Source organism: Xenopus laevis, chromosome 7L, assembly GCF_017654675.1.
Source record: "Xenopus laevis strain J_2021 chromosome 7L, Xenopus_laevis_v10.1, whole genome shotgun sequence".
Classification (NCBI taxonomy): Eukaryota; Metazoa; Chordata; class Amphibia; order Anura; family Pipidae; genus Xenopus; species Xenopus laevis.
The window spans coordinates 5187923-5208873 of NC_054383.1; the positions used below are offsets into that span (position 1 = coordinate 5187923).

The 20951-nt window shown below is 43.2% G+C and overlaps 1 protein-coding gene across 1 annotated transcript in view; it reads left to right on the top strand.

The window, feature by feature from the left end:
* Positions 1-1042: 1042 nt before the first annotated feature.
* LOC108696024 (early activation antigen CD69) overlaps positions 1043-20951 on the top strand; it is a 30835-nt gene continuing 10926 nt past the window's right edge. The window contains exons 1-2 of the mRNA XM_041570158.1: positions 1043-1338; positions 6267-6380. Coding sequence (XP_041426092.1) covers positions 1185-1338; positions 6267-6380 — 268 coding nt within the window. The 5' untranslated portion in view covers positions 1043-1184. The remainder of the gene's footprint in view (positions 1339-6266; positions 6381-20951) is intronic.

A 20951-nucleotide genomic window follows, 5' to 3' on the forward strand; every position in this document is an offset into this window, starting at 1 on the left:
GTGCTATTTGAGCTTCTGTTATTCTGTGATCTGATTCTTGTTGTGACCCCTGCCTGTTTTTGGACGATTCTGACTTCTGTATCCTGACCCCTGCCTGGTAACCGACTTCGCTTACTCCGAATTCCTTCTGATCGATCTCTTGGTTAGTGATGGGCGAATTTGCGCCGTTTCGCCGAAAAATTCGCGAATTTTGCGCGAAATTCGCGAAACGGCGAAAAATTCGCGAAATGGCGCCGGCGTCTCGTTTTTGACACCGGCGCCGGTTTTTGACGCCGGCGCCCGTTTTTTCGACGCCGGCATCCGTTTTTGACGCCGGCGTCCGTTTTTCGGAAAAAAAATTTGACGCCGGCGAATTTTTACCGCGAATTTTCGCGGGCGTTCCGCGAATTTATTCACTCGGCGCGAATCGCGCAAATTCGCCGCAAATTCGCGCCTGGCGAATAAATTCGCCCATCACTACTCCTGGTTTGACCCTTGCCTGCCTGACTCCGTTTGTACTCTGCCTGCCCCGACCCGGCCTGATCTGACTACTCTTTCTGTCTACACCTTGTACTGCGACCTTCTGCCCAAAGACTTTGCTTTACCGTCGTGCCTCTTTGCTCGTCCAGAACCCTTCGCTTGGCACCTCTCTTATTAAGCCCTGGCGGCATCTGATTAGCCAAGGGCTCCTCCTGAGGTGAAAGGCGGCTGCTAAAGGCTGAAGCAAGAGCCGAGACCAGGGAGCTTCGCATCGGTTCCGTATTAGGGTGCCGACCGTGACACAATTCTCCCATTTCACACTTCTTTCAGTATCAGCTCACACCTACATGTATTGTGATTCAGATGTAATGTATGTATTAGACAATCATCACATACAAGCAGGTAGAGCAGGAGGGCCCATACTTTACTAATACGAGGTCTACTTGTAGTGATGTGGTCCCATTATGATTCACATGCATAAAAGCATTGTTACCATTCTGTTCCATCGGGGAAATATAATTAAATTGATTTGCGGGAAAATATATATTGTTATATTTAACAAACAACTATTTCTTATTATTTATGCATGAAATAATAGGGTGATATAGACAAGCTGTTTGTTGACAGTGTCCTGAGATCTAATGTTCAACAGATAAATAAACTTACTTTTGCTTTTTCATTCCAGACACTCCCAGTGTTCTTATCTAGACTCCGCACCAGTATGAATGTTACTTTACAGCGTTGGCTGTGGGACAGACATGGGAGAGGAGGACAGTGAAATAGAAATTACTCCGCTTGCAGAGAAGATGGATGTAGAAAAAGCAGAGGGATTAGATCTTGTGTTCTCATTGCTCAAAGGTGATTTCTCCAGAGCTGCGGGTAAGAGACGTTGTCTGAGTGTGAGGGGAATATGAAGAGGTGGGAGGTGCAGAGACTGTCCAATAGTTCTGCCCTGAATTGGGGCCTAATTGTGTCAGTTTAACTGTAAAAGGCGCAGTACAGTATCGGGGGTAAAACCCAGCTGTATAACAGTAATTCCCTCGTTCTCCCCTGTGCCGTCCTGGGACCCCCAAACTGCTTTTTGGGGGGGAACTGAACAGCACAGGCTGAGGCCTGAGGATGATAATAAACTGCGTATTGGTGGCGCCCTCTGGTGATCTTTTCTGGTACTGAACTCTTAACCCTGTAATTACTGACAGTCTGTACCTGCCGGAGACTCTTGACTTCCAGTTGGCACCAATGAGTCAGAAACAGCTGCACAGAGGGGAGGATTGAATGAAGGGGAGGGGGGGTAAGTTCCTGGTGGGGGATCTAGTGCTTAAAAAACAACTGAGGGGTTTAGTTTCACTTTAACTGCAACCAGACAATATTCTGGGCTGTAGTTGCCCTTTAACCGTTTCTGTGCCGGCTGATACACTGGTTGGCTGCAGATGCAACTGGCGCTATTGCAGGTGACAGTTGGGCAGACAGGCCATGCTTGTAGGGACAGGTCATACGGGGAAGGATTGGGTACAATTCAATGAGGGTATCAACACAGGATGCCCTACAGGACTACCATTAAGCAATTTTGTGTCTGTGAGCTACAGTTTATCTTATACGTTCACTGTGTTGAGATCTGTGGCTATAGCTACTTACTCCATTGATATGTCCCAGTTGGGGAATGGAGAAAAAGGAATTACTTTGTCTTTTGCATCCAGCAACCAAGAAAGGGAGAGCGCATACTCTAAGAAGGGGAAAATATTACCCTGGATCTTGAGATCCTGGCGAAAAAGGAACCTATAGAGGAGTTATTAATCCTCGAGAAGCGACTCCTGAACCTAAGACTTCACCGTTCAACATTAACAGAGTATGTACACGCTAATAAAATACCACGTGGCTTAAGAGTTAATAACAAGCCCAATGTAAGTACCGCAATTCCACTGATAAGTACTCGCTGGCAAGAAATAAGCAACAAGTGTTCTATTGACTTTATGATTCTAACGATCGAATGCCTAAATACTGACATTAAAGAACAATCTGAAACAGTTGAAACAGTACGGGCGGAAGTAACCAGGGTATTAGGCGCATTGAGGGCTGAAGCGGCACTCGCAGAACACGAGGACATCCTCACTAAACTACAGGCTGAAATCATTGAGCGGAAGAAACGTAAGTTCCTGCGCGACTGCAGAGACTACAAAGCCAGGCAGGTCTATATGTGCAGCGCCAGAGACGGAACTAGGTGGGGGCGGGCCGTGCAGCCGGCTACGCCCCCCCACCCTCCTCCGTGCGGCCCTGCAGCCACTGCAATGGGTGCGTGACTGCCGGGGGGCCCTGGCCAAATTGCACCCCCTGCTCCCCCGGTAGTTACGCCACTGTGCAGCGCAGTTTCTGTGTACATTGCCACCTGAGGTGGCTCCAGTAATGCTGCCCCCCCAGCCCGATTCCATTTCTGGGGGAGGCAGCAACGCTAGTGCGTAGAGCGCATTTGTGCTCTCTCGCCATAGTAAAGCAGAATTTCCGGTTTAAAAATGGGAAATTCGGCTCTTAAAGGCACCAGGAGCGGCTTTTTGCCGCCCCTGGAAACCTAGCTGGTGATGCTGCCTGAGGCGAGCACCTCAGCTCGCCTCATTGGGAGATCGGCACTTTATACGTGGAGGGACGAGCGCAACAGGCAGTGATCCAAACCAAAGATGGACGGACTATACGCTTACCCCAGCACCAGCACGGAATCCGGGAACCACTTAAAGGAGAAGGAAAGGTTAAAACGAAGTAAGCCTTATCAGAAAGGTCCATCTAAATATACCAGTAAACCCCCAAAGTAGTGCTGCTCTGAGTCCCCTGTCAAAAGATACACTGCATTTCTTTCCTTCTATTGTGTACACATGGGCTTCTGTATCAGACTTCCTGTTTTCAGCTTAAACCTCATTGCCCTGGGCAAGAGCATGCTCAGTTTGCTCCTCTTCCCCACCCCCTCCCTTCTCTACTGTAATCTGAGCCCAGAGCAGGGAGAGACTCAGGCAGGAAATGATGTCACAACACATTCATACTGCAGCTCCTATCCTAAACAAACAGAGAGTTTCTAGTGCTTTTTACTCAGGTATGGTAAAACATTCTACAGAATAAATATAGCATTCTAGCTTGCACTATTGCAGCTAATCTATTGGCAATAAAATGCCTCCGTAGCTTTCCTTCTCCTTTAAACCTCAAGATAAGAGAGATTATTACTACAGAGGAGACCGCAGACCCCCGTGCTAAGCTTACAAACATCCCCACAACGTGGATTCCTCCCCTTACACCAGCACAGAGGAAGAGGGAGCAGGATCAGATAGAGAAGCACACCCTTCTTTTATAGGTGTGGGTTCCAGCAACACATCAGCTATAAGTATAACAAGAAAAAAAAATCCCAGGTTTCCCATCGCCAGAGAAGCTTATCCACAGCGACAAAAGAACAGTGGCACCCAGGGGCGTAGCTATAGAGGAAGCAGACCCTGCGCCTGCAGGGGGGCCCAGGAGGTATAGGGGCCCCACGAGGCCCTAATTCATAATACAGTTTCAATAAATATTGGTAAAACAAGTCAACTGCTAAAAATTTTGGGGGCCTGAAAAATAATTTGCTGTGGGGCCCAGTAATATCTACCGTATATACTCGAGTATAAGCCGACCCGAGTATAAGCCGAGGTACCTAATTTTACCTACGAAAACTGGGAAAATGTATTGACTCGAGTATAAGCCGAGGGTGAGTGGGTTAAAGAAAACTGGTACATTTCACAAGTCTAAGCCAAGGCAGTTTGTCAGCAATGGAGAATGGGTTGAAGTCTCTTGTACACACACATAACACATATTTATGGTGCCTCAGTCTAGCTATGTATATCCATCAGTGAAGAGATAGTGTGTGCCATACAGGGGCAGCAGTAATTAGGCATGGTACATGGCTCCTAACAAAAAATGGAGGCTTTCAAGGAGAAAGAAAGGCTGGAAACACTTGGGGGTGCCAAACGTTAGGCATCCCCAAGTGATTGTAGCGACATACAGGAGCAGCAGTCATTACTGTAGGCATGGTACACAGCTCCTAACACAAAATGGAGGCTTTAAATGAGAAGGAACGGCTGGAGACACTTGGGGGTGCCAAACGTTAGGCACCCCCAAGTGATTGTAGCGACTTACCAAAACCCCAGGACCTATAGGAGTGAGCACCACGGAGAAAGCTACGGTACTTCTGTCTTCGCGCAGCTGCGCATTTCCCTGTACTGGCGCATGCGCATTTGAACAAAAAAGCCGACTTTACAGTTAAAGTTCGGCTTTTCGTTCTAATGCGCATGCGCAGCTGCGTGAAGACGGAAGTACCGGTAACTTTCTCCGTGCTGCTCACTCCTATAGTAAATCGCTACAATCACTTGGGGGTGCCTAATGTTTGGCACCCCCAAGTGTCTCCAGCCTTTCCGTCTCATTTAAAGCCTCCATATTGCTCCATTCACACACCATTTGTTCGCCTGAAGCGCAGCCTTTCGGTTTTGCGTACTGACCCGAGTATAAGCCGAGGTACAGTTTTTCAGCACATTTTTGGTGCTGAAAAACTCGGCTTATACTCGAGTATATACTGGTGGCACCAGCAACAAGAGATAAATGATTTGGCAAATTTATTCGCCAGACGAATTTGCGCGTTTCGCCGGCGGCAAATAAATTCGCAATTTTTTTTCCCCCGTTGTCGAAAAACTTTAGACACTGGCAATATGACACTAGCGTCCCATTTTGACACTGGCAAATTCGCCCATCACTGTTTGGTGGTTAATTTATCCTCGTTTGCTTTAACTAAGACTGAACTGCGTGTGTTAAATAAGGGCTTAGGATTTGTACCAAGCTACAGTACTGAATTTTTTGATTGGGAAGTCGAATTCTTTTAGTTTATTCGAACTGCTAAATTAAAAATGTGTTGTTCTGAATCACAGCCATCTGTAAGACCAATAGGTCTCGGGAAAAAAAGGACCTATCTCCCTGATATAACATGTGATGCATTCGAATTTTTTGTGCAGGTGGTAACGGAAGAAGTTAAAAAGTATTGGGAGAAATGGTGATTAACACATATACTGTATGTAACATAGTAGCATAGTAAGTTAGGTTGAAAAAAGACACGCGTCCATCAAGTTCAACCTTTTCACTCTATTTAAACCTGCCAGTTGGGCAATAGACATGGAAGCACAAATGCTCTATATCTGGGGATCACAGAACAACAATTAAAACCGTGAATAGAAAGTGAATGTTGATAAACCCAGTTCTACCAGTGTCAGACTGGCCCGGTGGGACCCCGGGAAAAAACCTGGTGGATCCCGACCCTTATGGGTTTCCCAATGCTGGATTTTTAAAAATAAATAAATAATTTGGAGCCGCGCATGGACGCTGATCAGCGCCGTTCGTCCCCTTCATGCAGCTCACCTAGTGGCGCATCACAGGAGGGGGGCCCTGGACAGCAGTGTCGTGGGCCCCGGGCCCCCCAGTCCGACCCTGCTGAGAACATAAGAGATGGGGCGACTCCATGTTGTTACTGTACAATAATAACATTATACTCACTATCTTGATGGACTTGACCTGCTTTCTAATTGGTCGAAATCAATTATAATCTTCAGAGTTAAAGTCCCTGTTATATTTTAAATGAGGGGTGGGCGTGTCCTAACGGTCCCTGCCAGACGCACAAATCACCCGCCAAAATGAATGAATTTGAATTCAGTGTCGATATCCGCTGTGTGTGTCTGATCCCAACACTTACATGAGTCATTGGCTGCACATTGTCCTACACGTCTCACAACTTACTGATATTTCTATTTATGTTACAGCTTTATGGGAAAACGTAACCTCCCGGCATGTTCCTTTGGCGCCAGTGATCTGTATCGTTACAGTTTTATTCCTTAGTGTGATTGTGCCTTTGATTGTCCTTTTATACATCAGAGGTGAGTCTGTACCTTCTGTTTGTGCAAGTGAGGGGGAGGGGCACAACACTGTCGATCATATGTAGAAGCCAAATACTTTGGTGGGATTTATCATTTCTGTTTGTGGCTGATCATCATAACCTGTGTTACTGCAAGCAGACTGGCAGTTTTACATGCACTACAGCAAATGCTCTCAGACTGGCAGTTTTACATGCACTACAGCAAATGCTCTCAGACTGGCAGTTTTACATGCACTACAGCAAATGCTCTCAGACTGGCAGTTTTACATGCGCTACAGCAAATGCTCTCAGACTGGCAGTTTTACATGCACTACAGCAAATGCTCTAAGACTGGCAGTTTTACATGCACTACAGCAAATGCTCTAAGACTGGCAGTTTTACATGCACTACAGCAAATGCTCTCAGACTGGCAGTTTTACATGCACTACAGCAAATGCTCTCAAACTGGCAGTTTTACATGCACTACAGCAAATGCTCTCAGACTGGCAGTTTTACATGCACTACAGCAAATGCTCTCAGACTGGCAGTTTTACATGCACTACAGCAAATGCTCTCAGACTGGCAGTTTTACATGCACTACAGCAAATGCTCTAAGACTGGCAGTTTTACATGCACTACAGCAAATGCTCTAAGACTGGCAGTTTTACATGCACTACAGCAAATGCTCTCAGACTGGCAGTTTTACATGCACTTCAGCAATTGCTCTCAGACTGGCAGTTTTACATGCACTACAGCAAATGCTCTCAGACTGGCAGTTTTACATGCACTACAGCAAATGCTCTCAGACTGGCAGTTTTACATGCACTACAGCAAATGCTCTCAGACTGGCAGTTTTACATGCACTACAGCAATTGCTCTCAGACTGGCAGTTTTACATGCACTACAGCAAATGCTCTCAGACTGGCAGTTTTACATGCACTACAGCAAATGCTCTCAGACTGGCAGCGCTTTATTCCTGCAACATAATCATAAACCTGTAAAAGTAGCGATTGTGTCAATGGCAGGGTGGTATTTCCCCTAAGGTTGGCAGAGGATTACAAGGAACCCCCATCAGTCAGTTAGTGTCATTTGGGGGAAAATATACCTGATTTTAATTCTGAAGAAGTTCCAGGTAATTCTGCTCCTGCACAGAGAAATGCAATGGGCAGTGCACCTTCAGTTGATTGGGCGCCTGAGTGATTCCAGGAGTAGTTGCTCTGCAGTTAGAGTACAAGTATACAGACGATTCCTGTGCGTTTGTGCCGGTTCCGAAGCTCTGCGCCCAAACGCAGGCGTCAAATTGGACGCGACAGAAAACAAGGTAAGCAACCGGAACGTCGGATGGTGTCGCAGCTGTCGGACGCAGATGTTGCATGTTGCGTCTGCATCTGACAGTCGTGTCGCGTCTGATGAACTTTGCGGCACAATCCGACATTTGGATTTCTTACCTTGTTTTCCGTCGCTTCTGATTTGACACCTGCATTTAGGCGCAGAACGTCGGATCCGGCACAAACGTACCGTGTAGTGAATTTAATGTGCAAAGTTTAAAAGGGGAGCCCCCTTCAGTTAATTTGCTGGTTTCTCAGCCCCAGCTCCTACTATTGAGTGTCACCCAATGCCCGACTGCAGAGGAATGTGCTCAAGTGCTGGGCACTCACACCTGGTATTCTCATGCCAACACTTAACCCCAGGCATCAGGTCCGGACTGAGAATTCAAATAGGCCCTGGCATTTTGGTACACAGAGGCCCAAACAGCCCCCACCAGCCCACTGAATAGTGACTATCTATGGGACCTTATAGCAGCCCCTCTGGCATTTGCCAGAACCCACAGATTGCCAGTCCGGACCTGCCAGGCATAAAGAGCTGCATTGGTGAAATCTGGGAGGTGAGTGAAATGTTGATAAAAAGCTGTAACTGAAGAGCCACTGGGCTGATGGAAGAGACACAACTATGATGGAAATACTTCTTATCCAGAAAACCCCAGGTCCCGAGTATTTAGGATAATAGATCTAAGTTAATCAAACAAGCCCACAGTTATATAAGATTCTAGTTTTCCTTACAAGTTAATATTCTTATAAAAATACAGCCCTTATGGGATTTACTAAACTTTAACCCTTTCTTTTCAGGTGCCACAGAACCCATGCCAGCATGTGAACCGTGTCATTGTCCTGCCCCCTGCGAGGAGGACTGGATCTGGTACCGGGGGAAATGTTACTACAGTCATTTGAAAAAGTTTAGGAACATCTTTTAATTCTTTGTTTATCATTGGCTGAGCTTTTAAAGTAGCCACTTCCTTTTAATATATAACTTGCCTAATGGAAACAGGAGTATTTCAGCAGTGTCATCAAGTTTATTGGATTAACAGAAAATATACATCATAACAAAATTATAGAGGTGCATAAATTTGGGCACCCCAACAGAGATATGACATCAATACTTAGTTACAAATGTAACAGCCTCTAGACGCCTCCTATAGCCTTTGATGAGTGTCTGGATTCTGGATGTGGCTATTTCTGACCATTGGTCCATATAAAATCTCTCCAGTTCAGTTCAATTTGATGTCTGCCGAGCATGGACAGTCTGCTTCAAATCATCCCATGCGGGAGGTTCCTGGCTCTTTAAATCTCCCATGCGCCAATGCCTGAGCCCCAACTTGACAAGGTGAGATTTGCTCATCACACATATGAGGGGGGAGACGGAAAGGGGGTGACAATTGATTCCCGGTTTAGGGGTGCCCTGTGTATAAATCCAGCCCTGACAAAAAAAGCTTATAACGCTGGGATTCATTTTCTTTGCCTGAGGCTTCCCCTGCTACATTAATGGGCCAATTCACCAAGCTCAAGTGAAGGATTCGAAGTAAAAAAACTTCGAATTTCGAAGTGTTTTTTTGGCTACTTCGACCATCGAATGGGCTACTTCGACCTTCGACTACGACTTCGAATCGAAGGATTCAAACTAAAAATCGTTCGACCATTCGATAGTCGAAGTACTGTCTCTTTAAGAAAAAACTTCGACCCCCTAGTTCGCCACCTAAAGCTAACGAACCCAATGTTAGCCTATGGGGAAGGATAATCCTTCGATCGTTGGATTAAAATCCTTCGACTCGTTCGATTCGAAGGATTTAATCGTTCGATTCCTTCGATTGTTCGATCGCAGTTTTTGCGCAAAATCCTTCGACTTCGATATTCGAAGTCGAAGGATTTTCATTCCCCAGTCGAATATCGAGGGTTAATTAACCTCTCGATATTCGACCCTTGATGAATTTGCCCCGAGGTTCCCTCTATTCAACAGCCTCTGTGCTATAGTGACACTGAGTATGTTCCCTTTATACCCCATTAAAAGTGGAGTCAGAAACGTTACCTCTGTCCAGTCCTTAAAGGGGAGGTTCACCTTTAAGTTAACCGTTAGTAACATGGCCAATTCTAAACTACTTTTCAGTTGGTCTGCATTATTTATTTTATATAGTTTTCTAATTATTTGCCTTCTTCTGACTCTTTCCAGCTTTCAATGGAGGCCACTAACCCCATCTAAGAACAAATGCTCTGTAATACTATACATTTATTGTTATTGCTTCTTTTTATTACTCATTCAAATCAGTGCATGGTTGCTAGAGTCATTTGGACCCTAGCAACCGAATTGCCTGAAACTGCAAACCGGAGAGCTGCTGAATAAAAAGCCAAATAACTCAAAACCACAAATAATAATAAATGAAAACCAATTGCAAATTGTCTTAGAAAATCCGTCTCTACGTCATACTAACAGTTAATTTAAAGGTGAACAACCCCTTTAATCCACAGATACAGACAGAGGGATAATTCCGTGAGTTCAGGAACAGTAATACGTTTTAACTAATGAGCTGAATGAGAACCAGAAACATTTAAGGCATTTAGGACAATTACTATAATTTTTAGTTGGACACATTAGGATTTGGTTGGGTATTTGCTCAGTTGTTCTGTAAGAAACTCAATGTATCCCAAAGCTGAAATGAATATTTTACTGTATGAGATGAGACTGATGTTGCAGTTGCCCCATACAGTATAATGTTCATTTATGGGACTGTGTGTAGCATCTCATATTGTTTCCTATGTATATCTTTATATTGGAGATTTTTTTGTTGTTTTTAAAACTTTATTGTTCTGTTGTGTGATTCAGTGTATGACAAAGGCAAACGTGACTTTTATGTTTATATATATGTATTTATAAAGCATTACTTGAATACAGAGAGCTGTACAATGTTACAGTTTGAATTTTATATCTAAGATAACTTTGTATTTTATTATATCAATTTTTGTATTTTGTTACGAGGAAAGAATAAAACACATAGAAATCCTGTTGCCATGTTGTCACTATACAAGAGATGCTGCTGAGGGATAAACTGTCAGCCAGACCTTATGTGGCAGAAACAACAGAAGAAGGACAAAGAGTAAATAAATAAAATTGGGGGGAGCCGAATGAGTTCTGGGGCCACAGTGACTAAGGCTGAGTGTCTGGCACATATAATATTATGTATATTCACTGCACAACAACATATTTATCAGCTGCTTTTATCCTGCCCTGTGATCTTGAGCGGGGGGTACAGAGCCGGGGGGCAACAGCAAATGAGCATCTGGGTTCCAGCGAGTTTGAACAATTAAAAGAACATTGTGTGACACTTGCAAGTTGAAACTCACTGCACTCATATTGTATTTGGCAAGTTACACACATACACAGATATGGTCGGGCAACTTGAAGTCGTGAAACAGTTGTGGCATATTTCCGGCATGCCCTGTAGATAAACCAATAACAGGTAAAAAACATTTATTAAGAAACTGCCTGCAGACACCTTCCCTTCATCACTGCAGCTCCTGCTTCTGTTGAGGTAGGAATTTAAAATCCAGGAGTAAAGAAAATAAATGTACCTTGGTGCCGGCCTTGTCCTGCTGCAAATAACCTGGGACTGGGAGCAGTAACTACTTGCACTTTTTTCCTACAGAGTGTAAAGTCCATGCCCTGCCACTAGGGGGATCTTCAATTGTCTTCCTCCAAGTCCAGCCAATCACCTTGTGGCAGCACCGGGACTTACACGTTCAGGGGGAAAATACAAGCAATAAAGCTTTTTCTTTTTTGGTCAATTAGGTTTGGATTTAGGCTTCTCTGGCCTTAGTGAAAATTCCCCCATGATTTAGGGGTGTAATCATTTACATAGTAACATATTAAGTTTGGTTGAAAAAAGACACACGTCCATCAAGTTCAACCTTAAGTCTATATATAACCTGCCTAACTGCCAGTTGATTCAGAGGAAGGTGAAAATCCCCATCTGAAGCCTCTCCAATTTGCCTCAGAGGGGGAAAAATTCCTTCCTGACTCCAAAATGGGACCAGTCCCTGGATCAACTTGTACTATGAGCTCTCTCCCATATCCCTGTATTCCCTCACTTGCTAAACACCATCCAACCCCTTCTTATACCTATCTAATGTATCAGCCTGTACCCCTGATTCACTTCCCAGTGAATTCACTTCATTGGCTCCCTTCTGTCTGCTGGGAGGAGCTACTGGTGAATAAAGCATCCGACCCTTCCTTATACCTATCTAATGTATCAGCCTGTACCACTGATTCACTTCCCAGCTCTCCCTGTAACACCCCTTTCCCTCCTCCAATCTCATTGGCTCCCTCCTGTCTGCTGGGAGGAGCTACTGGTGAATAAAGCATCCGACCCTTCCTTATACCTATCTAATGTATCAGCCTGTACCACTGATTCACTTCCCAGCTCTCCCTGTAACACCCCTTTCCCTCCTCTAATCTCATTGGCTCCCTCCTGTCTGCTGGGAGGAGCTACTGGTGAATAAAGCATCCGACCCTTCCTTGTACCTAACTAATGTATCAGCCTGTACCACTGATTCACTTCCCAGCTCTCCCTGTAACACCCCTTTCCCTCCTCTAATCTCATTGGCTCCCTCCTGTCTGCTGGGAGGAGCTACTGGTGAATAAAGCATCCGACCCTTCCTTGTACCTATCTAATGTATCAGCCTGTACCACTGATTCAGGGAGACAATTCCACATCTTCACAGCTCTCACTGTAACAAACCCCTTCCCAATATTTAGCTGGAACCTCTTTTCTTCTAATCGGAATGGGTGACCTCGTGTCAGCTGGAAAGACCTACTGGTGAATAAATCATAGAGAGATTATTATATGATCCCCTTATATATTTATACATAGTTATCATATCTCCCCTTAAGCGCCTCTTCTCTAGAGTGAACATCCCCAATTTGGCCAGTCTTTCCTCATAGCTAAGATTTTCCCTTTACCAGTTTAGTTGCCCTTCTCTGTACCCTCTCTAATATATGTGTTCCAGTCTCTTATTCAAATCAATGTATGGTTGCTAGGGGATTTTGCACCCTAGCAACCAGACTGGCTGAAATTGCCAACTGGAGACCTGCTAAATAAAAAGCTAAATAACTCAAAAACCACAAATAATAATAGAATGAAAACTAATTGTAAATTGTCTCAGAATATCCCTCTCTACATCATATTAAAACTTAATTTAACACTTTGCCTGCATGTATTCTCTATATGCTGGCAGGTAAAGGCTGTAAATGCCAAGAATGAGTCAAAGCATTTGTGCTGTCAGCCATGGGTGGATTATAATGAAGGCTTGGGGAGGCTTAGCCTTCCCAAACCAGCAGGGTCAGGTTTCCAACACTAAAAATAGGGGTATCTGCATTGTCGCATGGTGTCGCAGCGTTGATCCGTCAGTCGTGTTGCATCAGATCAACGCTGCGGCACCATCTGACAATGCATTCACTTACCTTATTTCTGTTGCATGCGATTTGACGCCTGCATTTTTGCGCAATGCGTCAGATCGCACAGAAAACGCCCGTGTAGTCCTACCCTTAAACAAAATCCAAACAATAATCATTAGCCTGCAACAGAAACATCTGTACCTTATCGAACCAAGAGTTAGGGCTCTTACAGACAAGCGTTTGAAGCTGCGCTCCCCTGCGTTCTGTTTTTATGCGTTCAGCCGCAGGGGAGCGCAGGAGTAGACGCATTCAGTTTTTTTCAATGGGGCTGTACTCACACAGGCGCATGTAGGCGCCGAATGCAGGTTGAGACACAACATGCTGCTTTGTTCCTGCGTTCAGCGCCTACATGCGCCCGTGTGAGTACAGCCCCATTGGAAAAAACTGAATACGTCTACACCTGCGCTCCCCTGCGGCTGAACGCATAAAAACAGAACGCAGGGGAGCGCAGCTTCAAACACTCGTCTGTAAGAGCCCTTAAGCAGTCCCACAGGGGTGTGTATTCTGGCAGGATGAAGCGGATTGGAGAGTGTTACTGCCAATCTCTAATAGTGGAGGGAGGAGGAAGCAGGAGCAGAGAGAGAAAGGAGGAAGTGGGAATTCCAGGGAGATACAGATAATTGTGCCAGTGATGGGTCCAAGTTCAGATGAAATGAGAAGTGAGTGAATTGCTGCTGCAGCCCATGTGTCTGTATGTATATTACCATACCCAAGTGTATATAAATTGCAGCACTCCAGGTTTTTTCATTAAAACCGCTTTTGTAGGATGTGCACGGATCAGGTGAATGTATACACACGTTCACAGTACTTATCCAGCACACTTCTGTATGTATGTATACCATACCCCCCAACATTTTGGAAATAAAAAGAGGGACAAAAAAGTTGCCGCGCACAGTGCGGCGCATTGTTTTTGACCAAGCCCATTTTTGTGGCCACACCCCCTAATTACCATGTTCATTTTACAAAATTTAGCAGGTTATGAAAGTTTGAACATATTTCTGTGGGGTTTTTTTTCCCAGTTATTTTAGTTTTGCTAATGAAGATGAATTGCCCTTTAAGCTGTGAGTCTAACTTCTCCCAAGGGACCGGTTATCTTACATTGTTACAATTACTTATTTGCTAATCTCAAAATTGTCACACAAGTATCTTATTTACAGCTGTGGCCGTTCTGTGCTCTCTGCCAAAAGCCAATTAAGTTAGAAACGTTGTTTCTTTTTCTGGATGTTCAGTGCAGAGAAAATCCGGACTTTCCCGTACAAGCGAGGGACTGTGGATTGAGCTGTCAAAAGAGGGACTGTCCCTCTTAAAATGAGACAGTTGGGAGGTATGATTTATGTATGATAATTAATGTGAGCTGTTTGCTATACATTCATGAGGTTGAACAGTTATTCATAAGTCAAAACACGTTAGTTGCCTGATAAAAAACTCAGTTATTTTTCAACATAATGTTTGGTATGTTTTAGTAAATATAAATATTTATATTCATTTGTGTGAAATCTAATTATATAAGTGCTTAGTGCTATTATAAACATATGCTTAGTTCTCAATCAATTAAGCACCAACATACAATTAATGGGATTTCAATCGATTGTGTTAATACAAATAATTATGATTAAAGTGCTTAAGTGCTATAAATTAGGCGCTGTGACCCTCTCTGGTAAAGAGAGATCACTTTGCTATAAAACCAACAAATCCTCAGTGCCTTAGAGATAAAAGAGAATAAAAGGAATGAATGCTGCGCTAATAGCGCTACCTTTTGCCTTGATAAAGCGTAAGCGAAACGTACGTCGGCGAGCCTTCAAACCCTTTTTTTAAAAAAAGCTCATCATTGAAATCTTACCTTTTTAAACCTTAAAGGGATCCTGTCATCGGAAAACATGTTTTTTTTAAAACACATCAGTTAATAGTGCTACTCCAGCAGAATTTTGCACTGAAATCCATTTCTCAAAAGAGCAAACAGATTTTTTTATATTCAATTTTGAAATCTGACATGGGGCTAGACATTTTGTCAATTTCCCAGCTGCCCCTGATCATGTGACTTGTGCCTGCACTTGAGGAGAGAAATGCTTTCTGGTAGGCTGCTGTTTTTCCTTCTCAATGTAACTGAATGTGTCTCAGTGGGACCAGGATTTTACTATTGAGTGCTGTTCTTAGATCTACCAGGCAGCTGTTATCTTGTGTTAGGGAGCTGCTATCTGGTTACCTTCCCATTGTTCTTTTGTTTGGCTGCTGAGGGGAAAAAGGGAGGGGGGTGATATCACTCCAACTTGCAGTACAGCAGTAAAGAGTGATTGAAGTTTATCAGAGCACAAGTCACATGACTGGGGGCAGCTGGGAAATTGACAATATGTCTAGCCCCATGTCAGATTTCAAAATTGAATATAAAAAAATCTGTTTGCTCTTTTGAGAAATGGATTTCAGTGCAGAATTCTGCTGGAGCAGCACTATTAACTGATTCATTTTGAAAAAAAGTTTTTTTTCCCATGACAGTATCCCTTTAATTGAATCTCGGATCCAGAGAAATTTAATGGAATTGTAGCGCTATTAGCATTCATTCCTTTTATTCTCTTTTATCTCTAAGGCACTGAGAATTTGTTGGTTTTATAGCAAAGTGATCTCTCTTTACCAGACAGTTAAACGTAGTAACGAGACCCCAGTCCTCAGTGTTCTGCCTTCCTCCCACGTGTGATGTCCCAGGGCTCAGAACAACGCAGCCAGTATCTTCGGGACAACTCCACCTCTAGACTACTTTCTCATTTCTAACTTTTATTCATGAATTGCTGACGCTTTATTTTTAATTGTTTGATACCATGAACTCACTTTAAAATGATAACTACAGCACCAGCACCTTATTTAATTCATATAAGAACCATGAACTTTTAGATTATTCGGCAATTGTGTGTAGAGACATTTTGTTGAGGGTCACAGCGCCTAATTTATAGCACTTAAGCACTTTAATCATAATTATTTGTATTAACACAATCGATTGAAATACCATTAATTGTATGTTGGTGCTAAATTGATTGAGAGCTAAGCATATGTTTATAATAGCACTAAGCACCTATATAATTAGATCTCAATTAATTTTAGTAAGGTAGTGTGGGGTTTTACTGCTTTCTCTTGTTTTTAGTATAACTTCATGTTCTTAGGAAGGAGCAGAGCACTGGGGGGGCAGAAAAGCTGCCCCTGAGGAAACTTGCGGCATCGAGTGTGTTACTAACGGGCGCTGGTGGAAATTCACTAGTAAAGTGGACCTACTCTAGCGCTACTTCGCACCCTTACGCCAGGCCAAGTTGCGCTCTGGCAAAGGGACGTAACTACATTAATTCACTAACTTGCGCATTTTACTGAACGTTACCTCTTGCGCCAGACTTTACTTCGCCACCTCAGACCAGGCGAAGTGCAATAGAGTAGATAGGGGTTGCTTCAAAAAAAGTTGGAATTTCTTCTATGTCCCAAAAACCGCTGGCGTCTTTTTCTTTTTTAAGGGTGATAGGCTGAAAAAGATTGTAAATTTTTTTGGGGTACCCTCCTTCCCCCCTACATTTTCTAACATATGGCACCTAAACTATACAATGGCCACATGTATAGGGCAATATAAGAACTTTATTTTATGTTATAAAGCTTTCCCAGGCTTTTGTAGTGTAATGTATTTGCTGCAACATATACGTCCATTGTACTTGGCGCCGTATGCAAATTAGGCATGACTAGCGTAACTTCGCTTTGCTTGACGAATTAACGATAGCGCAACTTCGCTACCTTTCGCTCCCAGAGCGCAACTTCGGATTTTAGTGAATTAGCGGCACCCTGGCGAAACTTTGCCTGTCCAAGTGCGCCGAAGGCGTATTTTCGGCGCTTAGTGAATTTGCCCCATAGACCTAAATCAGCTGTGTTCTTGTACATAAAATAAATGATGTTTCTGATATATGTGATTGTACTATGTGAAACATTATTTTTTTCATTTTATTAGACACTTAGAAGCCTATATCTTTTTACAGAAGTGGAAATACACCAAAATTCTAGCATATTTGAAAGCTTAGGTTGTCCTGAAAAAAAACCCCTTAGTATAATGTTTTTTTGGGTAAACTAAAAGACCCCCCCACAGGAAAGGCCCTTAAAGTGAAAGTAAAAAATGTTCAAAAATGGTCTGGCAATAAAAGTACCAAATCAGCTGGCAGTGAAAGGGTTAAAGCTGAACCTTTTTACTCACTTGTTTGTTTGGAGGTCAAATCACCTTTGAACATAAAGTTTATGGTTATTGTTCTGTATTGTGCAAAGGGCACAGGATAGGAGGCCAATAAAGACTGAATTATAATATAATATAATATATCTGGTATCACTGTGGTATATGATACATTTAGATAATAGTAATAAAGAGATCAAGTTCCTTATATACACAGTATAAAATGCAGTTCCAGTAACTTCAGCTTCCTGGTAATGAATTTATGTACAATATACAAATGTTACTCCACTGACAAGTCTCTTACACTAAGGGGCATATTCATCAAGGGTCGAATTTCGAATTGAAAAAACTTTGAAATTCGAATTCAAAAAGACCAACCGAAAGTAAGTTGAAGTTTTTTTTTTTTTGGTCGAATAGGTCCGTTTTCGATCGAATAGGTCCATATTCAGCCGAATTCGAATCGTGTGATTCGAAAGGAATAGCGCATTTAATTGAATTCGATTCAAAGTTTTCCCCCCCAAAAAACTTAGATTTTTCAAAGTCCACCGATTGACCTCAAACAGGTTCTAGGAGGTCCCCCATAGGCTAAAACAGTAATTTGGCAGGTTTTAGATGGCGAATGGTCGAAACCAAATTTTTAAAGAGACAGTACATGATAAATTTGGATATTTGGATTTTTTTTACATTTTTCAAATTCAAATAGAATTTGGACTATTTTCTAGTCGAAGTACACAAAAAATAGCTAGAGATTTCAATTTTTTTCATTCGAAAATTCACTTAGACCTTTGATAAATCTGCCCCTAAAAGATCACATTTCAGAATTAGAAATTCCACATAAAGTTACCTTTGCTGCTGGGGAACCAAGACTGTTGCAACATTGTTTAAAAATAACAATTGTGAATTAAGCCAATGCTGCTTTCAATATCAATTGTATTTACAAATAACTTTAAGAGCACTGAAACATTGTAATGGATGCATATTGGAAAGTTGCTTAGAATTATGTTTTCTTTTATTAGGCAGATATATATTTTGGGGTTGACTTGCCCTTTAAACTTCATTGTTACGTATATTTGACATTCTTTCTGTTATACTTCTGTTTCTGTCATTTATAGCCAGCAACACTCCCCATATTACATACATACAGAATATTCAACAGTAGCAGTAAAGACATTGGGGCAAATTCCCTAACCGGCGAAAATTTTACCAGCGACGGCTTTGCAGCCATCGTAACCCTTCGCCAGGCGTAAATTTGCCAGGACAACACTAATTCACTAAAGTGCAAAGTTGTGTCCAGGGCGCCGATTGCTGGCGCATTTTCACTAGCGTTACTTCGGCAATCAAAGCGAAGACGCGCTAGCGTTGCCTAATTGTGGAATGACGTGGGTTATAAAGATACAGTAAGTGGTACATGTTCTGTCTCACTGACCTCTCTCTCTTCTTTTCCCCAGATTCACGATTGAAGGATATTCCGAGTGTCCTGCTGCTTCTCCATCATAAATGAGCCCAAGGAATGGATTGCAAAGACCTTACTGTTATATTACAGAAATCCTTCCCTGTATTGCCCAGCACAGGCCCCACTCTCACTCCCAGTTTATATTGCAGCTCTGGCCCCTTTGTTCCTGGAATTTCCCTCTAAAGGAGAACCACACGTGAGCTGAACAAAAGTCTTACACCCTCACTTATCTCCTGTGTGTTCTGGGTCATTAGAGATCACTAGATCCAGAATAGCATTTTTTCTGGTTGGCTCCTCAACAACCTGTGCCATAAAATTGTCATGTAACAAGTTTAAAAATTTGTTCCCATTAACTGATCTGGCAGTACTGTTGCCCTAGTCAATATCTGGGTAATTAAAACCCCCCATTATCATTACTTTACCCAAATTAGCAGCCTTTTCTATTTGCATCAGGAGCTTCGCCTCCTCCTCGTCACTTACATTAGGGGGTCTATAGCGACGCCTACAATTAATTTGCTGGATTCTTTACAATTGATGAAGAACTCCACCCATACGACTTCTGGCCCCTCATTTTCTAACATAACCTCCTCCTTTATATGAGCTTTTAAATCCTGCCTAACATACAGACATACCACTCCTTTTCCTTTTATATTGTCTCTGTCCCTCCGAAACAAAGTATAGCCACTGATATTTACTGCCCAGTCATGTGACTCATTCAGCCATGTTTCAGCCAATCACATCATATTTTCCCTCCAGCACCAGCAGCTCCCATTCTCCCATTCTCCCATTCTCCCATTCTCCCATTTTACCAGTCAGACTTCTTGCATTTGCAAACATACATTTAATACTGGCACCATATTGAACATATGTCATGTGCTCCTCCCTATCCTTAACAGTATCCCCAGCCAAATCTCCTCCTCCATTTTCCCTTTCTTTCCCACTATCTCATCTAACCTGTCTACCACTGAATCTTTTACTGAAACCCCCCCCCATGCCCAGTTTAAAATCTCCTCCAACCCATCTTCTCCCCCAAAACAGCTGCCCCATCATCATTGAGGTGCCCCCGTCCCTAGCAAAGAGCCTGTAGCCGACTGAGAAATCAGCCCAGTTCTCCAAAAACCCCAAACCCTCCTCCCTACACCAATCTCTCAGCCTCAAATTAATCTCCCTACGCTCCCGCTGTCTCCTTAGTGTTGCTCGTGGCTCAGGTAATATCTCTGAGAAAATTACCTTGGAAGTCCTCGCCCTCAACTTTACACCTAGTTTTTTAAAATCATTCTTGAGGACTTTACCACCTCGACTAACTTGGTCATTGGTACCTATGTGTACCCCAACTCCTGGGTCTTCCCCAGCCCCTCCCAATAATCTGTCCACTCACTCCACCACATGCAGAACCCTAGCACCAGGCAAGCAGCAGACTGTTCGGCATGAAGGGTCCTTACGGCTCCATACAGGCCAGTCCAGAGCTTTCCTCCCCAGCATCTTCAGCCAAAATGGTGAATTTGTTGTTTTAGACAAGCTGTGGACACCAGCCCCCCCCCTACTCTTCTGTCCCCTACTTCCTGACGAGGCAACTTCGGGCGACTTCGGAAAAGAAGCGCCGCGTGTGCATTGCCACAGGCAATTTTCATTTTAGCTGGCGGAGGGCAGTGGGAAGGCAGTTTGGGGAGATTGTCGCCCGAAGATGAGGAGATTTGTTGCTGGGGGCGACTAATCTCCCCAAATCTGCTGATGTGGCCTGACCCTAATAGCGGTTTCAATACTGTAATCTGTTTCTCTGGAACCTGTCAGAACTTATTTAGCTCATTAGTTTATCTTTATTGCTTTTTTCAAAGAGCACAGGGTAAAGTACACTAGGCCATAAAGATTAAATATTATATATTTCTCAGTAATGATGTTGTGCACCTTTTATCTCATGATACTTTATACTCAGTAACTGAACTATAACTTGTGTATGTGTCTAAGTCGTATCGACTTCATAATGGCAAATCATTTCATAAAAAAACAATAGACGGAATAGTTGTACTTCTCCCAGTACTCGCAGTACCAGTAATAACTTCTTGGGGAATTCTCTCACAATCCTGCTGTCCCCTATCTACACATGCTTCACTTACCCTCGTAGCACACTATTCACAGCCCTCAATTTCTATATATCAAGATACTACAGTGTCTCACAC